General features: G+C 41.6%; 1 protein-coding gene across 1 annotated transcript in view; it reads right to left on the bottom strand.

Moving 5' to 3' along the window:
• The window catches only part of SLC35B4 (solute carrier family 35 member B4), a 149767-nt gene that overhangs the window by 34120 nt on the left and 101123 nt on the right, over positions 1-14524 (bottom strand). The window contains exons 3-4 of the mRNA XM_085653596.1: positions 11636-11738; positions 5584-5633 (exon numbers count right to left, since the gene is read on the bottom strand). Of these exons, the coding sequence (XP_085509722.1) occupies positions 5584-5633; positions 11636-11738 (153 nt within the window). The remainder of the gene's footprint in view (positions 1-5583; positions 5634-11635; positions 11739-14524) is intronic.

The raw sequence follows: 14524 nt of genomic DNA on the forward strand, positions 1-14524 counted from the left end.
AAGCCAAGGCAGATCACTCCCGATCGAAAGGGCTACTTCTCCCATTAAGCACACTTAACAGAATCCAGGAAGATACATCGGTCAACTTCTTTGTGGGGTTGCCTGCTCATAATAGATATGATACTATCCTGGTAGTAGTTGACAGTTTATCAGAGATGGCTTATTTTGCTGCTTGCCCGGGAATTCCTTCAGCTCCCCAGGTCGCTCTGATACAATTGGAACATGTTGTTCAGTTACATGGCCTTCCTCTGACAATTACATCCGATCGAGAAACTCAGTTTACGTCCCATTGTTGGAAGGCTTGATGCATCCAACTCGCTATTCAGATGTGTTTATCTACTAGTTTTCATCTTCAAAATGATGGACAAACTGAGCATGTTAATCAATACATAAACCAATATTTCCGTTGGTATATCCAGGACACCCCAAAGTTGTGAAAAGACATGCTTTAACTTGCAGAATTTGCATACAATACTGTGTCTCGTTCATTGACCTGTTTTTCACCCTTTTATGCTAACTACGGTTACCATCCTCACTACTTACCATTGTTGTTGCCACCTAAAGAAGACACTGTCCTATATGTCAAAAAGCATATTCAGGGGTTAAATCAAATTGCTAACAAACTCAGAAACAAGTCCTTCATGCTAAGGCGCAGTACAAAAAGTTTGATGATCGAAAAAGGAAACAGACCCACCTGCACACAGGGTGATCTGATTTGGTTATCAACACGGATCCTGAAATTTAAGGTACAACATAGGTTCCAACCTAAATTCATAGGACCCTTCAAGATCACTCAACAAATCAATTCTGTTAGCTTTTGGCTACAGCCTCCGTCCTGATGAAGGATTATCCTGTCTTCCATACCTCCTTACTTAAAGCTGCATCTGAAAAAGTGAGACCACGTCCTCCTCCTGTTTTCATTAATGGAGTTCCTGAATATTGTGTACAGGAAATTGAAGACGTGAAAAAGGAAGAGACATATACAGTATTTGGTCTCTTGTGCATTTTATGGACTGGAAAATGACTCATGGGAACTAGCCCATACAATCCGAGCGCCCTGACTAATTCACCGCTTTATGGCCTTGCCACTCACGCGGTATGGGCTTAGAGGGGGGGTAGTACTGTCATGAGTTCCTGTGTGAGCATCCGTCCTGCATTCAATATGACTGCTGACGTGAAACAGAGGTCATATAACTCCACTATGTGGTAAACGACATTTAGCTGTGGGTTGAAAATGGTGGTAGAGCTTTAGCTTGAAATAACAGAGCTGGAAGGGAATATCATAGGAAGCACTCCACTCCAGGATGGCCACCATGTGTTCCCTGGATTGCAAGACACGTGTGGTAAGGGAGGAACTGAACCTTTGTTCCCATTGGTCAACAAAGGTTTAAGGGACTGAAGAATCATGAGACCAATGCCTGCTATTCATGGTTTTCTTTTCTGCGGTGTTTGAGACGTCTGAGTCCGGGGAGACGCAAGTCTGTGAGAGAGTGCACTGGATTCTGCAGTTTTCTTTGGATTGCCAGTGCCGTTTATGGGGCCTTTTGAGTTGTTTGCAACCAGGCGTTTCTCATGCGCACTCGTGGTCTGCCGGAGCTGGCCCCCCTAGGGAGTTCCAGGGTTCGCGGGAGAAGTTGGGTCTCCGCTGCAGAGTGCTTTCACATGCGCAGAGATTCCAGCGCTTCGTGACATATACAGGCAGTATCGGATTGCGTTTGTGACTTTTGAATAATGCTTGCGTGGACATTAAATATTCTGCGCTCTCTCAGCATTTTCATGTTCAAGGGAGGGGACTACAACAAGCTGATATTCTGTTTTTGACTTTATTTTGGAATTCAGAGTTGCGGGGGGTTAAGATAGTAACCATACTAAATGTCAGCTAACCTTTAGAGGGTGTTTATTTCCTTTACGCTCTTACGTCAGTGGATATGGTTCCTTGATAGCAACAGCCACTTTTTTTTGCTGTCAAGTGTGTCATGTGAGAAAACGATTATTTAAGTATTAAAGATAACAATCCTGTATAGTGATAATGCCTTGTGCATACAGCAATTTGAATGTTCTGTGTTTACTTTAACAATACATTCATTTAGCAATTTGTTACCACTATGTTACCTGAAGCTCGAGTTATGATGCAATACGTACTACGTTTGATTTGTATCTCATTCTGTGTACCATTTATTGCCTAAACAACACTTCTTTCAGGTCTACTTCCTTGCTGTATCCACCCTTTCAACCTACCCCCATCCTCCCGTCTAGCCACCAAGTCCATCTGGGTTAATATAGTTTATCAGAGACAGTGCTACTGGAAAGTGGGATTCTGGGTGTTGCTGTTCCCGAGGATCCCCAAATACTAAAAATGTCAATCTCAAAATGATCCATGCCCAACATTGGTTGATGCCCAGCTTTAAAAGTCAGGTTCAGATTAAATACAATGTCCTAAGTAGGCAGATCTCTGGAGGCTACAAGTTGGTTCAGGGGATCTGGCACCTGCTGGATTGAAGGTTAGGCATGGATTTCAATTTGTAATCTTTATAATAGAAGTTTTCATCAAGCATCCCGTAAAGTGTCCAGTTTGTCGTTTAGTGTGCCCTAGTAATTAGGCTAAAACTAGAGTCTCTTTACTGGATTCTACAACTTCTATGAAAAAACATCTTTTGGCATATTTTTTCATGTGGTTTTGTAAGAATGTATTTATGTTTCATCTTAATGCAAAAAGAGGGACAAAGTGATTGATGTAAGGGGGTTTGAAGTTTTGGGCCACTAGATACTATAGTTTTATTACAATTAAGTTAAACAGATGAAGATGTTTTTAAATACATTGAGATCATGGTGTTTAATTTTCAAGGCCTCTTTCTTAATGTGACCACACTATCCAACTGTGCATAATGTAGAAATTCAAAATATCTGTCATGTACCTTGCACAGAGGCAATCTGTACACATGTAAAATGCTGAAGATAATATTAAATGTACCTTTTTGTACATATAAGGACAAAAGAAATACTCCAGCGATACCAGAAATGCTACTGAATTATTATGCACATCTGCACACCCCAAAAATCTCGATCCATTTAAACAGTGGCGGCTGGCATCGACTATGCACGGGGCACGCATGCAAAATATTATTAAAAAATAATACACATGCAGCATGTGAGCAATGCCTTAATTGAAGGGATTTAACCCAGATCTCTTGACTGGGGGTGAATGTTTTGACTTGTTCTGCATTCCGTCCATCAATTGTGTGTCTTTTGCTTAATTGGAGGGAGCGGCCTCACTCGGCGCTAGACAGTGCACTGGAGGCCTGCACTTACGCTCAACCCAGCTGTCAAAAGACAGCTGGGTTGAGGGGTTTAAGTGCGCATGTGTGCTGGAAGTTGCAAGACGGCCAGCCAAAAAGACATGCACACATTAAACAGTACATTCAACAGCACACCTTCATCCCTGCTGCTGTCATTCAGCAGTGGACCGCCCCCGTCCTGACATTCGGCCTGGGACAGGGGATGAAAAATAAAATGGTAATGAACTACCGTTTTATTTTTCATCTCTGGGGCGTTGGGGGGGATTTTACATGAGGCAACACTCCTCCGCTCCACAGGAGGAGCCGCGCCTGCATATAAATGTGCGCTCTTGACCACACCTCTTAGCACTGCCTTAGCCCTGCCCCCAAGCCCCACACCTAGTCATCGACTCAATTTGGCATGTACCTGCATTTATTTTTTCCCCATTTAAATCACTGATTAACAGTATGTCTCTCACCTTCAAAAAGAAAGATGGAAGGTGCACTCGTTCCGAAGTAAATAAGGGTTGAGCCTCAATATGTGGTGTATACAATAAACTATCTCATAATTTCAAATATTAATCATATGCTCCATGTAGCAGTACAGTTCACCTCCCTCTCGGTTTGATGCACAAGATTTCTCACAATTTCTGAATTTAGCGGACGTGAGGGCTTCCTATCTTTTGAATGGCATCAACGGGAATCTTTATTCACCCATCAACAGTATGGTGGCAAATTATTGTATGAACTAATGAGCGGGAAGGTCTCCTTTGCGTGGCGTGGCAACCGGCAGCTAAATTCTGGAATTATGAGAAATCTTGTGCATCAAACAGAGAGGGAGGTGTACTGCACTGCTACATAGAGCATATGATTAAAATGTGAAATTATGAGATAGTTTATTGTACACACCACATATTGAGGCTTATCCTATGCCCTATATGCTCGGAATCCTGTAATATAGGAGCCCTGACAAAGTTCCCTCTGGCAAAGAATCGGGAACGAAACGCGTTGGCTGTGTGCCAGTTTTAAAAGATCTATTGAATAAAAGGACTTAACTGTGGAACAACTATTTACGCTGCCTTATTGACTTCGGAACAAGTGCACCTTCCATCTTTCTTTTTTAATTTGGCTTTCATTTAACACCCCTGGACGGCAGGTGTGGGAAGAGACTGCACCACCCTACGAATTGGTAGTACATATGGACTGGATGTGCTTGGTCTGCCGTTTGTTCTTTCATTAACAGTATGTCTGTCACGGACAAGAAGTCGTTGGCGCAGACTGTATGATGCACTGTATGCAGCTTCTTCAGGTTCTGGTAGGGTCCCCTCATAAATTCAGTACAGGCACATTTACAAATGCGTTTCATCTATGCCAGGGGAAAACTCACCTTTATGCTCGAAAAAGGTGTTTCCGTCTCCTAAGGGAGGTCCAGGAAACTAACCCTTTCATATCCTCCTGTAACATTCGCTCACCCACTGCTTCTGTCAGCAGCTTGCTTAAAACAGTCACTCCCTATCCATTCAAAATAGTTTCAAAGCAGTCCGGGCAAATCATAAAATGGCGGCCACTGTCCCAACCCAAAACAGAGGCTCCCCTTGAGCCATTAGGATTCCCTAATAAGTCTTGCCTAGTTAACACTAACAGTGAATCCCTGATGGTGAATTAGTGAATACTGACAGGTCATCACATTAATGCATTTGCCGTGCTCAGTTAGCGAGATACATGGAGAATCCGTGCCGTAAGGTATTAATACAATAATCTAATTTCCAGAATTTCCTGATCAAGTTAGCTCAAGGGTACTCCACAAAGTTTAGCATGAAAGCGGCTGGCGGTGGGGCGATAGTCGGGACATTAAATACCAAGATTACCCAATGTTTATTGAAAGGTTTTCCATTTTTATTGGAGGTTTAAATACACGTCCCACATCTGGCATTAAATCTACCTGCTGCTATCTGTATGAAATGTATACATGTGTTGTGTTAACTTTACATGCTAGACTTTGCATTAAACGAATAAGTCACATTTTGCAAAGAAACTATATTCTATTACTAAACCAACAATGCCATTTTGTATGAAATTTAACCGACATCTTTTTTATTTATTCGAGTTGCCACAATATATATTGAACAGTCCACCCTAAACATTTTACAGCAAAACGACCATTGTTTTAAGAACTGAGCATACGTTCTACCTTTCCTAAATTAATTAAGACCTTTTCCTCTTTCTGTGTTAAATCCATTACAATCTTATGACAACAATCAGAAATAAAATATTCCAGCTCTGGCCTCAAACGAAAGGAGCGTCTTACCTTTTCTGCAAAATGATGATCCCTAGAACCATGCTTGCTATTAAAGACCCCTGTGAAAGAAAGACAGACGCGCGCTTTAGATTCAGATATAGAAGACACCCTTAGAAATGGAGAGTTTTACAGTGGTTGAACACCACAGCTGCGTGGCACAGAAGTGCACATTTCAAGTAGCACTGGTGGACACCAGCATTTATAAAGGAGAGTACCACTTGGCGACTGGAGAGGCGCCGAAACCAAACATGCTTTACCAGGTATAAAATACCAGCAAATACAAACGCAGATAAGTAGAAAACAATAGAACATTTGAAAAACTGACATTAAAATCCTTAGGCGGTACCTAAGAGACCCCAGAAGGCTGTGTGACTGATGGAGAACTGTTGGAATGAAAAAGTCCCTCACATGGTGACGGACGAGTAACCCTGCTCCGAGTTCCCCAGCTGCAACGATGTCTGAATCCCTTGTGCGGATTTTTGTTTTGTCATGGGCGTACGCAGATCATGTGTGTGTGCCATGAAACAGGCTTGCTCCACAGATTGTGGTCTTGTTGGACCAGGAGGGGCACCCAAAGCGCTACCCTGATAGTGGTGAATGGCTAGTGCCCTCCAGGAGTGAAGTATGATGAGTGCGGTGGTGGCAGCATACCGTGTACTGATTAGTAAAAGTGAAGAGGCCTTTTTACCTGAGTCACTGGAGTGAGGCATACAGGCTCACTCATGTAATGTTTTGCTGATGTGTGCATAATTCACCCTTGCCCTACATCAAGTAAATGTGTAGCGCTGTGCAATTCACATGTGTTGTATGCATGTGCTGGGTGTATGTGTGCTTGTGAATGTTACAATACATGGACGATTCTGGGTTCCAGTTTGGGAGACACAGGGCTGACTACAGGAGCATGACCATGGAGAGGAATCCCCCAGACAGATTTGTGGTTTGCTGCATTTTATGTGAGCTGGGTGGGACACACACAGGAGGAAGGCGAGCCAAGCTCTTCAGTGCACTACAAAGAGTGCTCTTTGATTCAGGGAGAGGTCACTGGAAAGGGATATGGTGATAACAGAATCATAAACAGTAAGGCCGATGCCCTGGGGTAACCTTTTGATGAAATCGAGGTCCTGGGGTCACTGTTCCTGAGAAAGGAGTGTAGGTTTTAGACAGATCAGAGGTGGGACAGTCAACAAGACTGTTTCTTGTTGCCCTCACACATCCTAGGGATGTCATGCCTCATCATAGGGCGGGTGTTCCTCATCGGGCCGGTGCTGCAATGCCCTACAGGTCCCCCGAAGGGTTACTTTGACAGAGAACCTTTGATTTGGATGCCGTGTGAGGGTGTCCTAATTGGGGTGATTGGTGAGGTGTGATGACAGTGAGCTAAAACTGCCAAAGGGATGTCAGATATGTCTTTATTATGTCGACTCCCTGTCAGATTAAAAAGATTGGTGCTACTTTTAAGGTTGATAATGTGCCCAAGTAGCTAGTGAAATAAAAGTGCGATCCCGCTGAGAGTCAATTGCTGAAGGGGAACTTGGCCCAGTTGCTCAAGACCCATAGTAGGTAGGACCCAAGAACATCGGAAGTGAAAGGCATCAAAACCCATGGTAGGACCCGGTAGCTCCTGCCTGCCCCATGGCCCTCTAAAAGTGGTTAATATAAGAACTCTATATAATCGTCTAATCACAGGTTCTACTTGTGGCAGAGCCAACTCAGCCTCTCACTCACAATGGTCAGTAAAATGAGTACAACTGAATCGAACCGGGAAACAACCTTTACATCACGGTCATTAGACCGCGATGCCTTTACAACACGGTCGTTACAACGACCGCGTTGTTACAACGCAATGCTATTACTACGCAATTCATTGCAGTAGATGGCGCTCTAACATAAGGAATAGTATAGTTTACTATTCCAACACCTTCCCTACTGTTACGTAGGCTGGAGTTGGAATAGTAAATTATACATTCCTAATGTTACGGTGCCATCTACTGCAAGTCGATGTAATGACTTGCGTAGTAATGGCATTGCGTTGTTGTGAAATGCCGCGCAGAAAAAGCACGCTTTGTTAGTTGCTATATTCAATTGAATCACTACAAAATTATAAAGTTCGGCAGCAAGCAATGTAAACAAATAATACTTTTTTTACTACAATACTGTGACATTAATTAAACTATTGTACATCTGGTGTTGTAGATTTTATGTGTTTAGACTACTATCTAGATGAAAAATGTACAAATTATGAAGCAATCTTCTAGACGTACACAGGAATATCGCAAACAGATGGGCATTCTACAAGCTAGTTAAAGCCATGGAATCATAAAGTAATTTAATTCACAGAAAACTGGAGGCTGGAAATATCAACACAAGGGAATAAATCCTCCCCATTTCAGGGTTAAGGCACAAACCTAATACAATAGGATGCCAGGGGGACTTTCACACACTTGAATGATAACATTTCTTCTTGTTTAGCTGTGAAGCTAATACTTTGCTGATTTAGCATCTTGACTCCTACTTTGCAAGTGTGTTCATAGTTCAGAGGTCTATCTGCTTTAACAGTAGACCAGTAGTAGCTGCAAAACGTCCTCTAAAGTTATGAAGGTCCCATCACCGATTGGGGTTGTTCTTCATACAAATAACCTGAAAATATCCTTCCTGAGCATCATTACGCTCTTAGAGCAGAACTGACATAATAGGCCAAGCTAACCTCAACATAAGCAGAAGTTGAAGAATGCGGTTGCCGCTGCATTTGTAACAGGTGTATCTAGCGATATCAAGTCTCTACCATTGTAAATTTCCTACGATGGAGTAACTTTAGGAGATCATTTTTCAGACACTCTGTAGAGTTTAGGGAAACCAGCAAGGATCACGGGCTAAATGTACAGAGAGTATTGGGGTGGCAGCTCCAGGTGTCATAAAAGAAGTCACAAACTAAGCAGGGTGATTCCCTTGTCAATGTGAAGTGTTATGCATTCATACAGTGCAATAATTTAACATTTGCAAGGGTTTTATCACAGCTTTTGAATTCCGAGAAGACCTACAACTCTAGTAACTCTGTTTATGAATGTAAACATGTGTGAAAAGAGAAATGAGGTGTAAAATTATAGGCAAGTGGTAGCTCATTTAGGAAAAATATTATCTTTCACATGTGTAGACGTGAAACACCAATTAAAGTCACACATAGTAAAATCTATAGTGTTGTATTATTGACATTATTAAATGTGGTATGGGCATATTGGCTACTGTTGAGTGTGAAACGTACAGCAAAGAAACTATTCCTGCATACTTCTCGGAATATAAGATTCAGGTCTAAAGAAAAAAATAGGAAGCAAAAAGGATTTCGATGGAAAGGCCTCACCCACTCTTTTGTGGCATGCTTCATCATTGGCCAGTCCTTCCCATCATGTCAAGATGATACCATCACAGTGGTCTCATCCTTGTTAGGAGGGAGATCAGAATAAATATTCTTCTGGTCATATAAGGGGTCCAGAATATTATTTAAAGCAACCTTATTGTAAACCCCATGTCATTCCTTTATTTTGGAGTACACAGGGCTGTATTAAAAACATCAAAGGATGTTGTTGTGAAACCATGCCCCGAACATCCTATATCTTTTGGGAACATGTTTCGGCCTTGATAAGATCACTTCGAGTGTCTAGGGCCTTCGTCAGGGCAGTCAAAGGTACCTCTACTCTATATATCTTTTTGTCTATATAAATGTGCTCTTACATGCTGATAAAAATAGGTCCTAACTGCCTGTTCAACTGAAATTCACATGAAAACAAGCAAACAGGTTCTCAACTCTAGTTCCTCAATAATTGATCTATTTGTTAATGATTAGTTACTTCATCAGCTTTACTCGTCTTCCATATAAAAATATATAAATTAAATAATATTTCTGTCAGAGCATTATTAAATAGTACACATGTGAAAGCACTGTACACAGAACACATGTGGACAGCAAACTTGTGAACATGCACTGAAGGTGCAATTTACTTACTATAATGTGATTGGGTTCAAAACTAGTAGTCACACCTGGGGAGGGACCCCCTCCTGAAGTCACACACTTGTGGGGCGAAAGCAATTACAAAGATCAATGTCAGCAAAACTAACACAGTTTGTTTATTTATGGGTTAAGTCAAAGGTCCTTATTTCCCAAAACTATCCTAGTTCAATATGTTTCTCATCGTAGTGAAGAAAAAGAACCTCATATTATTGTATAATACCAATGGTCAGAGGAGCGGATATGTCATAACCTTTTACATAATCTGCATTAGTCATACCATACTCGATGATTTTAGTCCATCCCTGTGTATCCCCAAATAAAGGAATAACCTGGGGTTTACGCAGAGGTTGCTCTACATGAGTTTCTGGACCCCTTATATGACTAGAAGAATATTTATTCTGATCTCCCTCCCTACAAGGTTGAGACCACAGTGTTGGTATCATCTTAACATGGTGAAAAGGAATGGCCAATGATGAAGCATGCCACAAGAGAGTGGGTGAGGCCTCTCCATCAAAATCTTTGTTGTTTCTTATTTTTTTGCTTATGTTCTTTTCTTTAGATACGAATCTTCTATTCAGTATGCAGTAATAGTTACTTTGCAGTAGGTTAGTGTGGTTTTGTGTTGGAGGGTGTACGGCAGACAGACCGGTACTTCTTTATATTGTCTGTGTTATTGTTGAGTGTGGTCGGGGTCAGACTAGCTTTTTATTCTATAAGACATTTCCGTAGCTGTCCGAGGTCATGTTCAGCAGGCACCAGGAGGCTTCAAGAGAGAGAGAGAGCTCAGGCAGAAGAGAAACAGAGAGCTCAGGCAGAAGAGAAACAGGAGAGAGAGAGATCAATCAGGCAGAAAAGAGTGAGTGTGTGAGTGTGTGTGTGTGTGTGTGTGTGTGTGTGTGTGCGCGTGTGTGTGTATGTATGTATGTATGTATGTATGTATGTATGTATGTTGGTTTCCCAGTCCTGCCCGAGTGTGGAGTGTACCGTATATTTGCTGTGACGTGTGCCAGTGCATACTGGTTCTTGCAGCACTTAGTGGGTTATATTTGCATCCAACTGTGGGAAGGGAAAGAAGTGTTCTTGAATAGACTGTGTGTCAGTATGTATCACTGTTTGGGCCATGGTGTAGCCTAGGGGATGGACTTCTAAAGTTTCTAATAGATTTGTTGTGAATTGAGCCGAGTGGATGACAGTAACTTGCTAAGAAAGGAAAACATGGGGATTTGCCTGGTCATGGTCCATGTTGGGACGGAATGGTGTAGTGCACTGGAGCTGCAATCACCTGTGCTGGGTATTCTGTTATTATAGGATTTGGGTGGTCTACTGCTTCAAGACTGAGTGTGACTAGTCTTTCAATTAATTTTGATTGCGAGAGGGTCAAGCCTCAGGTTAACAAGGTTTACCTGTTGTAGCAAAGTCATTTTTCAATCCAGCACGTGTGCTTTATTTAAGTTTAAGTGTGACCTTCCTCATGTTGTGAACTGTTGAAGGAGCAGATTGTTTTGTTAATGCACGTGTGTCACAATGTTGATTTTCTTTTGTTTTGTAAAAGGATTATTGTGCATGTCTGTACTTCGAACAGATGATAGATCCATTGTGATTTCCATATGGTATGCTTGCGCAAGTAAGTAACTGAATCTCTGTGGCCATCCTGCATGACAAGGAAATACTTCCCATATAGGATCACAAAACTAACCACACATGGCGTAGCTTGCTGCCCATGAAGCTGAGGGTTTCGGTGCTCTACACAAAAAAGTAAATGCAATATAAATGCTACAGTACACTACAATACTGATCTAGTCTGTGTGAATTTCACAGCAACTCTCTGTCGAGAGAGAGAGGTGTGTGAGAGAGGGAGTGTGTGTCAGCCAAGATGTGTATTATGCTGTTCTGCTGTATGCACCTACTAGCTCACTAAAGTGTAACTGAAGGTCTCTAAAGATGCCCAAAACTAAAAGAGCACTTACAAACAGACTGGATATGATATGAAGTAGAATGTCTGAAAGTGGAGATTTGCATTGTTATATTCACAGTTAATCGTAATGGACAGATACTTACAGATCTAAATATCATATGAAGAGGCATGGATATGTTGAGGTTCAATGCATAATTATTCACCACACTGACAGCGAAAAACATGGTGACCATGATCACGTAGAACCTGCAAAAGAAGCACATGGCAAAGGTGAAATTGTACTTCGATGAGCTTGGAATACTGCACTTAATATGTTTACACAAAAAGATCCTATGGAATCTTGCATCCAATATCTATAAAATGTGAATGAAACCTTCACAAAAGATACATGTGAATATTACAGGATTACAAATTAAACATTCTGAATAAACTTTAATGAATAAACCTTCTGGTCTATCATATGAACAGCAGATTCATATATGTCAGGTTTCTTATATTTAACATCCAAAGCAGACCGGTGTGTCTACACCTGCTTGTGACATATAACAACTCTCACGTGATCGAGATAATCCCCGGCAGTTCAAGAAAAGATCCATTTGGTTAGTCCTCATTCTATTATATAATTACATATGTAGGGATCCATAATGGAAGTAAATATCTAAACACAAGTACAGCAGTTGCCACAGACATCATGAAGCGCAGCTATTACAAGATGTGCTCATTTGCTCACTGATACAATCCGGTCTGTTCCATCATAACTTGCTTCTCGTCTTGCGAAGCTGGCCATTCAGCAATGCTCAGTGGCCAAGAGCACGTACATGTTTTAAATTTAAAAATATAAAATCAAAGTATCAATACTCATTTTGAATGTGGGCACTAAAGCCATTCCTAGCGTGAACAATAGTAGGTACCTTTTTCATACGACTTTTGATTCACTTGCAGGTCCACACACCTAATATTCTTATTCTGGGTTTGTGCTTTTTAGTTAAAAGTATTTTTTATACTTACACTTGAAAATATGCCCGAGTAGGGTTCAAAGAAGACTCACTTCTCAAAATAAATTAAAATCAATGATTGTATCTGACTTAGAAGAAAATGTTTAGCTCTTATTTATTCCTTTGATGAGCGCTCCCTACTTGGCATTGGTAGGCGGCAGGTCTTCTACTCCACTGTGATCCTGGACCACCCGAGAAACGATGTGTACTAATGAAAATAACTTATTTCCCGTATACCACAGACACTACGTTTCCTTAGGTATCCAGAATAAGCAAGATTTTATCTGTAACTGCACTGCCCAAGACAATTTAAATGTGGTGACAATAAACAAAATGTGGTCAGATGCATCAGAAAAAGACTGGACCAGGGCCTGCAATTAAATGCTTATGCTATCATCCAACACTTACTTTTCAAACTGGCTTACAGGGATTATGCAAGGAGGAACATCAGAGTAGTGGCATATCTTAAAACAAACAAAGCGATATGATTAAGGGAAAAATGACATAACTTCTCAAACATTATAAAAAATGTTGTCTTACGGTGGATGATGGAGGATAAAAAGTCATTGCGATTGTAGGATTCCGTAGCCAACAAAGAGTGAGCCAGGATACACTGGAGAATTTGTCTTGCCTCTTCCTCTCCCTAAGAGGTGTTGTAGCCTTCGGGTACGAGGCTTGCCAAGGCAAAGGGTGTTTGGTTAATGATTGGAACTTTCTTCCGTTCCAGGGTGCTTGAAGTGCACCCTGTTATTGACTTGTGAGCTTAAATCACAAGATGAGGGCTTTAGCTCTAGACGGTTACCCTAAACACACTGCATCTAGAGCTTCCACTTGCAATAGCCCAGAAGCCTTGCTTTGATGCATAGATGCATTTACTCTTTGAAGGTGATTACTTCAATTGTCAGCAATAGGTACTCGTTCCAAGAGACAAACCTGACCCCGTCGAAAGAAGCCATTTTAGACTACTAATGTCTTTAGGTCGCGGGAACCCGATATTTGCTGTACTGATTGGCTTCTCGAGGAAGAGACTGCTACTCTCCTAATCTTTAAGGCAGCACAGTCTGCTTATCCTGATAAAGGCATCATTCAGTGCGTGTGGCTGTGCTTCCTTGTGTGCGGCCCTTACACTTTGTGTTACAAGGATCTTGTGCGAGTTAGTGATCTTCCACTGCTATGCTACACGAAAGAAAATCTAGGAAAGAGGGTTGTGGAACTGGCAAGCAGCAAGTAACCAAGAAGGATGGGTTCACATCTATTTTATGTTTTATTAGAAGCGTTCTAAAGATCTAGTGCAACTAGATACTTTCCAATACTGCGTGTGATCTATAGACAGAAAAGTAAATGCTCGTTCTCAAAGAGAGTCCCTTCTTCAAGACAAAAGTACAAATCCATAGTAAGGTGGCGGGTGGTTATACGTTCTTAGCTGAAATCAGCAGAACAGGTTCCACTGCAACACAAAAAATAGCTACAGGCTAGCTTGGCAGCCGCCATCCTGGGAGTTTGAATGCATGACAGGTGCCACGATGAAATACGCTGAGCAGGAAGGCTGGCTCCTGCAGTGAAAGAAGTGAAGGTCCACAGAGTGCCATTCAAGCTGCAGCATTTCGCAGGCAAAAAAACTGCTTAGCGGCTCAGAGAGAAAGACCATTGTGAAGGTAAATTCTTTAATTGAGCCTACAGGAAGCCAGGATAGAGGGAGCTGCTCATACCCTTTAGTGGATAGCAGGATGGAATGATGTGCTGCATGATCTCAAGATGGAATTATTGCTGGATTTATCTAGGGAAGAAATATTAGAATAACTCTTTAATTTAGTTGCAGAAAGGGACGACTCATATCATTTCTGTCCATACGAATCTTCATTAATTCTAAATATGGATGAGAGATCTCAAGATAACGAAAGTTCCTATTGGGATTCATTTTGAAGAAACTGTGAAAAACTATCGGTGACGGTCTCAATCCGATGCTCCTCCTGTCTCCTTACCCCCCTTGTCCCCATACAATACTATTCTATGTTAGCTCAGTGGATCTGAATCCTG

This window comes from Triturus cristatus, chromosome 4_1 (genome assembly GCF_964204655.1).
Source record: "Triturus cristatus chromosome 4_1, aTriCri1.1, whole genome shotgun sequence".
NCBI lineage: Eukaryota > Metazoa > Chordata > Amphibia > Caudata > Salamandridae > Triturus > Triturus cristatus.